Source organism: Pan troglodytes, chromosome 18 (assembly GCF_028858775.2).
Source record: "Pan troglodytes isolate AG18354 chromosome 18, NHGRI_mPanTro3-v2.0_pri, whole genome shotgun sequence".
NCBI lineage: Eukaryota > Metazoa > Chordata > Mammalia > Primates > Hominidae > Pan > Pan troglodytes.
Window position 1 is genome coordinate 46,247,386 of NC_072416.2, and position 13,881 is coordinate 46,261,266.

The 13,881-nt window shown below is 36.6% G+C and overlaps 1 protein-coding gene across 5 annotated transcripts in view; it reads left to right on the forward strand.

The window, feature by feature from the left end:
* LONP2 (lon peptidase 2, peroxisomal) overlaps positions 1-13,881 on the forward strand; it is a 115,076-nt gene that overhangs the window by 11,762 nt on the left and 89,433 nt on the right. For 4 of the 5 annotated variants that reach the window (XM_520624.7, XM_024349824.2, XM_009430752.5 and 1 more), the window contains exons 3-7: positions 1,030-1,161; positions 3,003-3,125; positions 5,815-5,978; positions 7,169-7,263; positions 11,587-11,845. In XM_520624.7, coding sequence (XP_520624.3) covers positions 1,030-1,161; positions 3,003-3,125; positions 5,815-5,978; positions 7,169-7,263; positions 11,587-11,845 — 773 coding nt within the window. The remainder of the gene's footprint in view (positions 1-1,029; positions 1,162-3,002; positions 3,126-5,814; positions 5,979-7,168; positions 7,264-11,586; positions 11,846-13,881) is intronic. The other variant, XM_003315089.5, reaches the window with a different exon arrangement.

The window sequence follows — 13,881 nt, forward strand, 5'->3', positions numbered from 1 at the left end:
AGTTAGTCCAAATTGATATGGTTTGGCTGTGTCCCCACCCAAATATCACCTTGAGTTGTAATAATTCCCATGTGTCAGGGGCGGTGCCAGGTGTAGATAATTGAATTATGGGGGCGGTTCCCCCATACTGTTCTCTTGGTGGTGAATAAGTCTCACAAGATCAGATGGTTATATAAATGATAGTTCCCCTGCACACGCTGTCTTGCCTGCTACCGTGTAAGACAGGCCTTTGCTTCTCCTTTGCCTTCCTCCATGATTGTGAGGCCTCCCCAGCCATGTGGAACTGTGAGTCCATTAAACCTCTGTCTTTTATAAATTACCCAGTCTCTGGTATGTCTTTATTAGCAGTGTGAGAACAGACTAATACAAAATGTTATACTAAATATTAATATTTCATCCTCTGATTGGCCGTGATAATAGCATCAACTATGCTAAATTTCTAATAATACACATATTTCTAATAATATGCATCTAATAGGGTTTATATTGTGATTATGTAAGAGAATATTCTTGTTCTTAAGAACAAGGGTCCTTAATCTGTCACAGGATTAGAGATTTAAAGAATAAGGATCTCGATTCTGCAGCTTATCCTCAAATGTTCATTAATTATGTGTGAGTGTGGAGAGAGAGAAAGCAAACATGGCAAAATGCCACTTTTCAGTTGGTGAATTCAATTGGTGAATCTGGAAGAAGGATGTACAGGAGTTATTGTATGATTCTTGCAACTTTTTTGTACATTTGAATTTTTTTCAATAGAAAGTTAAAAATAATCATGGCACAGGTTTACAAAACCCTTGTAAACATTAGTGTTAACTACTTTTAAGCCATTATTGCTTTTCATTCTGATTGATGTTTTGAAAGTACTTTTCTTTTCCTCTGAGGCCTGTAAAATACGTGGACTATATTAATCAGTGATCTTTCAAAAACAAAGACTGAGGCCCAAACATTAAACCTAGATGGAAATCTGATTTTTAAAAATTCACAAATAATGCCAGATTTCATTTAAAAGACTTTTTTTCCCCCTTCTAGTTGGTTGAAATGTTGGATATGTCTGTCCCTGCAGTTGCTAAATTGAGACGTCTTTTAGATAGTCTTCCAAGGGAAGCTTTACCAGACATCTTGACATCAATTATCCGAACAAGCAACAAAGAGAAACTCCAGGTACAGTGTTCCCTTTTGAACGCCAGGTTGCTTTGTCACTTTTTATTGAGATCTAGATAGTGAGTAGTTAAGTTTTGACCTTCAAGAAAAAGATATTGGAGACCCAAAGTAATTGAAATGCTTTTACATTTAAACTGACTTTCAAATGTGATTGTTTTATATTTTTGTTGACACAAGCAGCTCTTTTATTTGCATAATCAGTAATGGTAGTCAATTTACAGAAAAAGTTAAAGCAAAGAATCATAAAAAGGTAAATATTTGACTGGGTGCTCACGCCTGTAGTCCCAGCACTTTGGGAGGCCGAAATGGGTGGATCGCTTGAGATCAGGAGTTCGAGACCAGCCTGGCCAACATGGTAAAACCCCATCTCTACTAAAAATACAAAATTAGCTGGGCGTGGTGGTGCGCGCCTATAATCCCAGCTACCCGGGAGGCTGAGGCAGGAGAATCGCTTGAACCTGGGAGGCAGAGGCTGCAGTGAGCCAAGATTGCACCACTGCACTCCAGCCTGGGCAACAGAGACTCTGTCTCTAAATAAATAAATAAATAAATATTTAATTTAACTTAAATATGTAGACATTCTTTGATTCACTATTTTTAAACGTGGAGCCATGGCCCTTCCCTTATGTGTGGACCTGCTTTCTTAGAATCTTCATCATGTTTCTTATATAAATCACACCTATGATGCATTACTTATAATTTTAAATTTATATTTATTTAAAGTGAAATGAATTTTAAAGACACTTGAAAAGTAATCCAAGTGTAGAATCCTACATTTACATGACTTAATCCCCAAACTGTAATACTTTAAGTTTTCTTGCACACTTATTTTTAAGGTATTTTTAAAGCAGTATTTTTAATGAATCATCCTAGAATATTTGTTTGTTTTCAGTGAAACAGCTCTCTCATATGTTATCAGCTTATTTAATACTTAAATCCAACCGTTATAATAGCAAATACAACTAACACAAACAGGTTGGTTATACACAGGAATTCAATTAATCCAGTGGGAGTAGAAGAGTTACAGGACTGCCAGAGAGCCCCCGGCTGTGGGCGGCAGCAGTGTGTTTTACTGCGGGAACAGAGAGCGGCCTGTGCTCCGACAAATCACTAGTGAGAGTTGGTTGAGTGCTTCTGTTCTCTTGTGTATGTAAACATTTAATATTTTGAACCTATAATTTGTTTAGATCTAATATGAAAACACATTCTGGGCTTCAAGAGAGTAATTCCCAGAAAGAGTTGACGTCAACTGTGTGTCTGGTTTTCTCATCTTAAAAACACACAGCTTCGGCCGGGCGCAGTGGCCCACGCCTGTAATCCCAACACTTTGGGAGGCCGAGGCGGGCAGATCACGAGGTCAGGAGATCGAGACCATCCTGGCTAACAGAGTGAAACCCTGTCTCTACTAAAAATACAAAAAATTAGCCGGGCATGGTGTCGGGTGCCTGTAGTCCCAGTTACTCAGGAGGCTGAGGCAGGAGAATGACGTGAACCCAGGAGGGGGAGCTTGCACTGAGCCAAGATCTCGCCACTGCACTCCAACCTGGGGACAGAGCAAGATTCCGTCTCAAAAAAAAAGAAAAAAAAAAAACCACACAGCTTCATTTTAAAGTGAAAAACCAAGATCCTGTTTTTTCTTTCTTTTTTAAGGATTCTGATATTCATCTCAAACAACCTTGCTGATTAATATAGTTCATTTGGTTGTCTTAGCCATAGTGTAGCTTTGAATACTGTTAATAATTTTTTTTTTAACTTGGCAATTTAAACCATGGCTCTGACTGTCTGTTATTGGATTGTGTGTTTCTGAGAGAGATCCTATTGATTGACTCACATTTCCTTAGATTTTAGATGCTGTGAGCCTAGAGGAGCGGTTCAAGATGACTATACCACTGCTTGTCAGACAAATTGAAGGCCTGAAATTGCTTCAAAAAACCAGAAAACCCAAGCAAGATGATGATAAGAGGGTAAATATTTATTTTAACCCATTTCAGTTTTGAAAAAAAAATAAGGAGAATAAAGAGAGGAACAAAGAAGAAAAGTTTATTGTCTCCTACCACTCGCACTACTGATAAAATTTAGGTGTTTCCCTCTCATCCTTTTCTTTGCCTGGATTTTTTTTTAAAGCATGTAAGCATTTTTCTCACTTTGTTTTGGTTATCATCCAAAAGGATAATTTACTGAGCCATTTCCCCTTTTGTGTTGTTTCCAATGTTTTGTGTATTGTAAACACTAACAAATAACTATGATGGGTGTCTTTGAGTATAACATTTTTTTACTGCATGTAATACTAAGAAACTAATACAAAACTCTTTCTTAAAAGGACTATATGTTGTGTCAAAATTTGGCTGTTTTCAACTTATAATAAGTTTCCATTTTTATTTAGTCAAACTCTTGATCTTTTTTTTGTTTTCTAAGCTTAAGTCCTCTAACCTTCAGTGGCTTGATAAATATTCACTTTCCTTTCAGTTTAATTTTAGTTGATTTTTTAAAAAGTATTTAATTCTTTAACCCATATATTATTTTGAAGACAGCAGTTGTATTTTTCCCTCAAATAGCTTTTTGTTTGACTCAACACCACTAATTAAATAATCCTTCCCATCCCCATTATCATCTATTACATTTATATGTATGATGGGATCTGTTTGAAGTCTACCTTGATCTGCTGATTTTACTATTTTTATGTCTGGACAGAGTTTATATTAGGAAGATATATTTGATGTGGACAGGATGTGAAAATGGCATTTCTCTGAAGGTGTTGAGATGCAGCGCTCTGACTTAAGTTGAGGTGTTGAGAATTATGTTAGCAATTTGACGTTCATCAGCGCAGAAGTCTTGTCATCAAAGAGAATACATTGTAGAGAAAGCAGAGCAGAAGGGAAGAACTCCTCCCCGGTGGGACTAGAGAAGGGGCAGTCAAGTAGGCTGAGGAGAGAGAGAGGAACAGTGATGATCATGCTGGCGATTAGTACTCCAGGACACCATGCTGTTTAAAACATGCAGAAAGCTGGATTATTTCTGGCTTGAGATCAGGTCAGGGACTCAATTACTCATTTTGTATAGAAAGACAAATCCACTGGGAGTTGCAGAAAACTGCAACTTACTCTCAGTAAAGTTTGCCATCACTTAAAATGAAAGTTTTTCAAAAGTGCTCCAGAAAATAATCAAGCAAGAGACAGTTATTTAAAAAGTAGGAATTAGGGTAATATTTGGAGTTAACCTAAAACTCTCTCCTTTTTGTTCCCCTAAGAGTTGAAAAGCCCTGTTTTAGCAGTCAGGAAGGAAAAATGCATTAAAAAGTGCTTTTGTCTTAACAATGAAATCACTGATATGCTTATAAAAATCTCACTTTTAAAAAATATATAATATGTTCAGTTTTTTATTTATAATATTTTATCTGCTGATGACTTATATAAGAATAAAAGCATATATTTAGTACTTGTGTTTTTATAAAATTAAATTTTTATTTACTGCTTTATGTTTTAAACATTTTTATATTTGAATGTATTAAATAGATAAATTTTCCAGGTTAAAAAATAAGTTCTGGGCTGAATGCAGTGGCTCATGCCTGTAATCCCAGCGCTTTGGGAGGCCAAGGAAGGAGAATCGCTTGAGGCCAGGAGTTCAAGACCAGGCTGGGCAACATAGTGAGACCTCATCTTTACAAAAAAAAATTTAAAAAATTAGCCAGCATGCTGGTGTGTGTCTGTAGTCCCAGCTATTTAGGAAGCTGAGGTGGAAGGATTACTTGAGCCAGGGAGGTTGAGGCTGCAGTAAGCAGTGTTCATGCCATTGCACTTCAGCCTGGATGACAAAGCTTGACCTTGTCTCAAAAAATAAAATGTTCTGGGGGCTTTTAAATTAAATGCTAGTATATAATTTTGCTCCAGTAATGGTTGTTTATTCATGAATTTCAAGGAGCACATAAGGTAGTTTTAACATATGATAGAGAGATCATAGAGAATACAACGGCCATTTGACTTTGCACAGAATATGTTTTTTAGATTTGAAAGAACAATTTTGGCGGGATGGGAACAGATGCCAAAGGCTCAGTGAAGTAATTGATGAGGTAGGGGATCTGGTGGTTATAGCCACTTGCTGGAGAAGCAGAAGTTCACAAGAAAGGAAGTAAATAGTGCGATAGTTAACTAGAAGAAACTAGAGGTAAGAAAAAAATATTTTGAAAGCAGGAAAGCTTTGAAGACAAAATAGAGCCAGTGGTGGAAAGGTTGAAGATGCTAGGAAGAAATTTTGTAATGTAGGAGATAAAATGGAATTTTTTTCAGTCACCAAATGGTAAGAAGTAATGTATTTCAAGAAAATAGTGGCTGCAATAGTAGCTCAAAGAAAGGTAATTCCTAGATGGTTTAATTATTTCTAGTATCCAGTTCCTTGAAATTTGTTTTCTCATGCAAGTATTATTGTAAGTATATACCAAAGAATCATGTCTACCTTACGTCGGTCTACTTCTGCAATTCTGCTGCCTCTCTGTATACAACTGCCTTTTGATTATCATTCTCAACTTCACTTCCTAAAGATGTAGACTGTAGTCATAAAAATATTTATTCAGCACCAGTCATAATCTTATGTGTACCTGGGTACTTCGTTTCCAATTTATTTTGACATACGGTTTTACTTTTCTGCTTTCTACGTTAGGTTATAGCAATACGCCCTATTAGGAGAATTACACATATCTCAGGTACTTTAGAAGATGAAGATGAAGATGAAGATAATGATGACATTGTCATGCTAGAGAAAAAAATACGAACATCTAGTATGCCAGAGCAGGCCCATAAAGTCTGTGTCAAAGAGATAAAGAGGTAAATTATAAAAGGCATTTGTTCATTATTGTTTTCATTCTTGGTACTCCTGATTAACACCACTTTCACTACTCTTTTCTCCAATACTGAGGATACATAATACAAGTCTTCCACCTGCAGTGTGGTGTCAGGCAATATAACCCTTGCAGCTGCCTTTTTGTTGTCTGAAAGAACAGACCATGCTTCTTTGTTTATACGTAATGTTTGTTCAGTTAGCATCATATTCTTCACATGTGACTTTTCTTCTCTAGATTATAAACTCTCAAGGGCAAGGACTGTCCATTTCTCTTTGTACAAGACAAAGTACAGGGAAACCTTGATAACAGAATAGGATATATGGGTTGATTACATTTTCTGGATATCCCCAGCGTTAAACTGAAAGCCATTTTTCCTTTGCATACTTTTAACTTTATAACTCTTATTACATTTTCTTTTATTAGTGAATTGTAGTGAGCCTGCTTGAATGCTTAGTGACTTAATATTTGACTTTCTGAGGCTTACAGTTAAGAACATTAGTAATTGTAGTTGATGGGTATTTTATATTGCCTCTGACATTAGTTAATATGTGTAGAACATTTATTATGTGCAGAACACTTTGCTAAGCACTGCATATATTATGGAAGTAGCATTTGTTATTAAATATATGATATTAGCTTGCTTTTATGAGCAGACCTCACTCATCTCTGATACAAAAAAAAATGTATTGTATTATGCATAGTTAGGCACTTACATCTTATTGTGATAAGTAAACCAATGGATATGTGTCACTTGACTATCCCTGTGAGCTTAAAAGGGACACACACTAGTAAGGCCATATTTCCAGGTTAGAATTAGATATAATGTTTTCTCCTGCAGTTTGCAGGTATCTGCCTTATTTTGTTTTGTAAGTACCTTAAGTACTTAGAAAATATGAGAATACTTTGTAGAGAAAGCAGAGCAGAAGGGAAGAACCCCTCCCTGGTGGGACTCCAGAAGGGGCAGTAAAGTAGGCTGGGGAGAGAGATAGGAGTGGTGATCATTACATTACAAAACAAAATAAACGTTTTATTATCTGGATACTTTAAAACTTTTTCAGATTTGTTTAAACATGCATGATATATCTAACCAAGAAAGAGAGCTGTGTTTGATTTTTCTGTTATGGAATTTTTCTGTGTTCTTGAACATGTTTGCTGTGTATTCTTTCTTCACAGACTCAAAAAAATGCCTCAGTCAATGCCAGAATATGCTCTGACTAGAAATTATTTGGAACTTATGGTAGAACTTCCTTGGAACAAAAGTACAACTGGTAAGCCAAAAAATAACACCTTTTTTGCAGTCTAATTGTCACTCAGAAAGCTCATGCAATTTTTCATTTCAAATTTACTCCACTGATTGTCGTACTGTTAAATTATTTTTGTTTTCAATTTTTTTGAAACCATTTTATTGAAGTGTGATTGTCGTACAAAAAGCTGTATATATTTAATGAATACATCTCAGTGAGTTTCAGAATAAGTATACACCCATGAAACCATCACAATCTTCATAGCCATAAACATATCCATCACCTCCAAAGTTTCCTCCTACCTCTTTTGTGATTATTATTATCATCATTATTATTGGCTTTTTTCTTTTGGTGCTGGTGGTAAGAACATTGAACATAAGGTCTAATGTTAAATTAACAATATTGTTAGCGATAGGCACTTTTCTTTATAGTAGATCTCTAGAACTTATTTATCTTGCATAAGTGAAACTTTGTTCCCTTTAACCATCACCTCCCATTTCCTTCTGCTCTCATCCTGTGGCAACTACTAGTCTACTCTCCATTTCTATGAGTTTCACTATTTTAGATTCCGCATGCATTAAATAGGTGAAATCATACAGTACTTGTCTTTCTGTGTCTGGCTTATTTCACTTAGCATGATGCCCTCTAGGTCCATCCATGTTGTCACAGATGGCAAGATTTCCTTCTTTTTTAAGGTGCATAATATTCCATTGTGTGTCTATACCACATTTTCTTTATTCACTTATGTGTCAGTAGACATTTCAGTTATTTCCGTATCTTGGCTATTGTAAGTAATACTGCAGTGAATACGGAAGTGCAGATAACTCTTTGAGATCCTGATTTCAGTTCCTTTGGCTGTTTACCCAGAGGTGGCATTGCTGGATCATATGGAAGTTGTATTTTAACTTTTTTAGTAACTTCCATACTGTTTTCATAATGGCTGTTATCGGGGGACCTGCCCCAATAATCACGTAGGTTCTTTTCTATTTTCCTAAGCGTTGGCTGGCTTGAGAAATAAAGGGACAGAGTACAAAAGAGAGAAATTTTAAAGCTGGGCGTCTGGGGGAGACATCACATGTTGGTAGGATCCCTGATGCCCCACAAGCCACAAAAACCAGCAAGTTTTTATTAGGGATTTTCAAAAGGGGAGGGAGTGTGCGAATAGGTGTGGGTGACAGACATCAAGTACTTAACAGGGTAATAGAATATCACAAGGCAAGTGGAGGCAGGGCGAGATCACAGGACCACAGCTCCGAGGCGAAATTAAAATTGCTAATGAAGTTTCGGGCACCATTGTCATTGATAACATCTTATCAGGAGACAGGGTTTTGAGATAACGGATCTGACCAAAATTTATTAGATGGGAATTTCCTCTTCCTAATAAGCCTGGGAGCGCTATGGGAGACTGGAGTCTATCTCACCTCTGCAATCTCGACCATAAGAGACAGGTACGCCCCGGGGGGGCCAGTTCAGAGACCTACCCCTAGGTGCGCATTCTGTTTCTCAGGGACATTCCATGCTGAGAAAAAAGAATTCAACGATATTTCTCCCATTTGCTTTTGAAAGAAGAGAAATATGGCTCTGTTCTGCCCGGCTCACCAGCGGTCAAGAGTTTAAGGTTATCTCTCTTATTCCCTGAACAATTGCTGTTATCCTGTTCTTTTTCCACGGTGCTCAGATTTCATATTGCACAAACACACATGCTGTACAATTTGTGCAGTTAACGCAATTATCACATAGTCCTGAGGCGACATACATCCTCCTTGGCTGACAGGATTAAGAGATTAAAGTAAAGACAGGCATAGGAAATCACAAGAGTATTGATTGGGGAAGTGATAAGTGTCCATGAAATCTTTACGATTTATGTTTAGAGATTGCAGTAAAGACAGGCATAAGAAATTACAAAAGTATTAATTTGGGGAACTAATAAATGTCCATAAAATCTTCACAATCCACGTTCTTCTGCCATGGCTTCAGCCGGTCCCTCCGTTTGGGGTCCCTGACTTCCCGCAACACGCCGTACCAATTTACATTCCGAACAACAGTGTACAAGGGTGCCCTTTTCTCCATATCCTCACCTTCACTGATGATGGTTTTTTTGCTTGTTTGTTTTTTTAAATAATGGCCATCCTAACAGGCATAAAGTGCTTTCTCATTGTGGTTTTGATTTGCATTTCCCTGATGATTAGTCATGATAAGCACCTATTTGATTTTTTGCCGTTAAGTTTCATGAGTTCCTTGTGTATTTTGGATATTAACCCCTTATCAGAAATATGGTTTGCACATATTTTCTGCTGTTACATAGGTTGCCTTCTCATTTTGCTGAACTTTTTTTATTCTGTACAGAAGCTTTTTAGTTTGATATAATTTCACTTGTTCATTTTTGCTTTTGTTGCCTTGACTTTGGTGTCAATATCCAAAAATGCCATGCCCAGACCAATGTCAAGGAGCTTTTAAAATATATTTTCTTCTAGGAGTTTTACAGTTTCAGGCCTTACATTTAAGTCTTTAATCCATTTTGAATTAATGTTTGTACATGGTGTCATATAAGGGTTCAAGTGCATTCTTCTGCCTGTGGGTATCTGGCTTTCCCACAACATTTTTTTGAAGAGACTGCCCTTTCCCTTGGTGCCCTTCTTGAAAATTGGTTGACCTTCTAGGTAACTTTATAGGTTTATTTCTGGGCCCTCTATTCTATTCCATTGGTCCGTGTGTCTGTTTTTGTGCCAGAATCATACTCTCTGATTACTGTAGCTTCGTAATATAACTTGAAGCCAGAAAGTCTGGTGCCTCCACGTTTGTTCTTGCTCAAGATTGGCTTGGCTATTCAGGGTCTTTTGTAATTTCTTACTAATTTTAGGATTTTTAAATCTATTTTTGTGAAAAATGTCATTGGAATTTTAATAGGGATTACATTGAACTTGTAGATTGCTTTGAGTGGTATAGACATTTTAACAACATTCTTCTAGTCTACGAACATGTAATATCTTTCCATTTATTTGTGTCTGACTTCTTTCATCAGTGTTTTATAATTTTTAGTGTACAGACATTTTACCTCCTTGATTAAGTTTGTACTTAAGTATTTCATTCTTTCTGAAACTATTGTAAATGAGATTGTTTCCTTAATTTCTATTTATTTATTTATTTTTTTGACAGGAGTTTCACTCTTGTCGCCCAGGCTGGAGTGCAGTGGCATGATCTTGGCTCACTGCAACCTCTGCCTCCCAAGTTCAAGCGATTCTCCTGCCTCAGCCTCACGAGTAGCCTTAAATACAGGCACCCGCCATGACACCCGGCTAATTTTTTGTATTTTTAGCAGAGACGGGGTTTCACCATGTTGGACAGGCTAGTCTCGAACTCTTGACCTCAAGTGATCCACCTGCCTCGGCCTCCCAAAGTGCTGGGATTACAAACGTGAGCCACTGCGTCTGGCCCTTAATTTCTCTTTGGAGAAAGGTTTTTTTTTTTTGAGCTATCTAGGGATAATGAGCATAACCATCACCTCCAAAAGTTTCTTCATGCTCTTTGATAATCCCTTTTTTTTTTTTTTGACCCAGCACTTCTGTTGATAGAACATAAGCTGAAAGAAATCATTGCAGATATATGGAAGATTTAGTTACAGTGATGCACAGTTGAAGCATCTTTTATAAATGTAAAGATGTGTAAACAACTTGAATGCTCAGCAGTAGGGAATTAGTTAAATGAATATAGATAATTAAGTAATGGAACATTAAGTAACCATAGAATGTTACTGATAAATATATGTGTGACGGTGAAAGTTGTCTGTCATATATTAAGTGAAAAAAACATTTTACAAAACTTAAAGGCCCCATAAAATCCCATTTTGAAAAATAGGTTTGTAAATACACGCACACAGCCTGGAATTACACATACTGAAGTAAAGGTAGTGGTGATCTCTTGGGGGCATGAGATTATGGGTAACTGTTTTCTTCTTTTCTATTAGTGTTATCAGGTTTTCCGGAATGAACATATGTTACTACTGAAATAAGGAAAAAAATCACCCTTTTTTTTAAAAAGCAAATGCCAGCACACATACAATATGTAGAAATTAAGAAGTAATGCATAACTAGAAAATCATTCCAAATAAAATGATATGAACATTGAGTTTTTAATTGTGTAGTGCCTACTATCTCTGGGGACACTAAGTCTTAAGCAGAGAAACCAAACCAAATGCAGATCTCCTAGAATCCTCATCTAGAAGGATCCAAGTCTGTTCTTATCACATCTATTTTCAAAAAAAATATTTTGCCCTCGTCATGCTTGAAAGGAGTTCTTTAACTTAAAAATTTTATGTGTTCTAATTATTTCTGTTGGGTTATTTGACAGACCGCCTGGACATTAGGGCAGCCCGGATTCTTCTGGATAATGACCATTACGCCATGGAAAAATTGAAGAAAAGAGTACTGGAATACTTGGCTGTCAGACAGCTCAAAAATAACCTGAAGGGCCCAATCCTATGCTTTGTTGGCCCTCCTGGAGTTGGTAAAACAAGTGTGGGAAGATCAGTGGCCAAGACTCTAGGTCGAGAGTTCCACAGGATTGCACTTGGAGGAGTATGTGATCAGTCTGACATTCGAGGACACAGGTAGAACACTTCTCTCAGTTTAATCTCTGATTCCTCTTTCTTTTTAATTGACTAGAGCTCCCTAAAAGCTTAGGCATAGCATACATCTATTTTCCTTAAAGGGCTATGTGTGGTACCTTGAATGAAAAGGACATTTACAAGAAGTATCAGCTAGCCTAGAGCCTCTAAGCGTAAGGATAAACCCAAACTAACCTTGATTTGTATGACAGTGGATACTACTCTGTGCCTCAACTTTCCTGGAATCTCATTTGAATGTAATCATAAGTTATTTATGATTGGATATTATTATGTCTTTACACTCTTTTCAACTCAGTAGCATTCCATAAATAATGATCCCTAACTCTCAGAGTTAAAAAAAGTAACTGCAATAGGGAGGGCCAATAGGAGGAGGTGAGAAGTCTTTGATAACAAACTTGTTCTGATTGCAGTCTAAACTTCCTCTTATGAAGGTTGGTTTGTATTATGAATATGAGTAATAAGGATAAATGTTAGCATAATTATTAAGGCTTATTCTTGCATTTTGGACTCACTTTCTATAAAAAAACAATAAACTGTAAGAACTGTCCCTCTAGGCTGGGCACAGTGGCTCATGCCTGTAATCCTAACACTTTGGGAGGCTGAGGTGGGTGGATTGTTTGAGCCTAACAGTTTGAGACCAGCCGGGGCAACACAGGGAAACACTTTTGTCTCTACAAAATTTATATTTAAATTTTTAAATTTTAAATTTTAATTTTTGTCTCCACAAAAATTAAAAAATTAGGCAGGCACAGTGGCATGCACCTGTGGTCCCAGCTACTCAGGAGGCTGAGATGGGAGAATCATTTAGGCCTGGGAAGGTCCAGGCTGCAGTAAGCCATGATTGTCCCACTGCACGCCAGCCTGGAGACAGAGACATTATCTCAAACAAACAAACAAACAACAACAAAACTGTTTCTGATTAATCTGACATTATTAGAATCAGATTTGCATGTTGCATTCATTGTTCTCACTGATCTCTTTGTTGATCTGATGGAAAATGCCTTGGGAAAGCATGAATTTACATTTCATGGTTTAAGGGATTCATAGCAATTGTAAGTTGTGAGAAAACATACCTATAGTGTATGTGTTAAAGAACATGTTTAAATGTAGGAACCATGAACTGCTTATAAAAGAATATGATGCTTTTTTAATATCTTGTTTTCTATTTGCCTTATTCAAAGGGATCCCTATCCATAGACAGGGATGGGAAACTGTTTCAGAAACTTTTCTATAAGAAATGGTTATTTTTATTCTCTTTTATTTGCTCACTTAAAATTCTTACGCATTCAAAAAGTATCATTACTGGCCTTGTGTAGTAGCTCATGCCTGTAATCCCAGCACTTTGGGAGGCCAAGGCAGGCAGTTGCTTGAACTCAGGAGTTCAAGAACAGCCTGGGCAACTTGGTGACACCCCATCTCTAAAAAAATAATAATAATAAATTTTAAAAAAGACTCATCACAAGATTTTAGTAAATAAACAATGAGGCGTGCAGATCAGAGTAGAGAATTGATTTGGGTGATTTCTTCTGGCAATTTCAAAAGATATTTTTGTTGCCTAGACTTCTTATTCTTGCATGTACCACTAGAGGCTATAGTTTGCTTTCGTAAAGGAATTGGCATTTCTCTTGGACCAAACTCAAAGAAGCTGCGTCTAGGGCCTAAATCTTCTAATTTTAGCTACAGACTAAGTATTTGATGGCATTTAGAGAGTGAGTTCGTGGAATTAATGCTATGTGAAATTGACATCATAAGCACGTGACATGTAGGTAATTTGTTCTTATTTCTTTTCACATTGGTATTGATTATTTGATAAGGCTTGGAAAGCACTTATTCAATACCTGACACAGTGAGCATTCACTAAAAATTAGCTTTAACCATTATTTAAATTCTATTAATAAATTCTCAGGAGGACAAATTTAGATTTACAAGCTTCAGTATGAGTTTTTATAAATTTCAATCTGATTTTTTAATTGCCTTCTAAAATATTTATCCTATTCTCAGCATTATTACTTAATTTA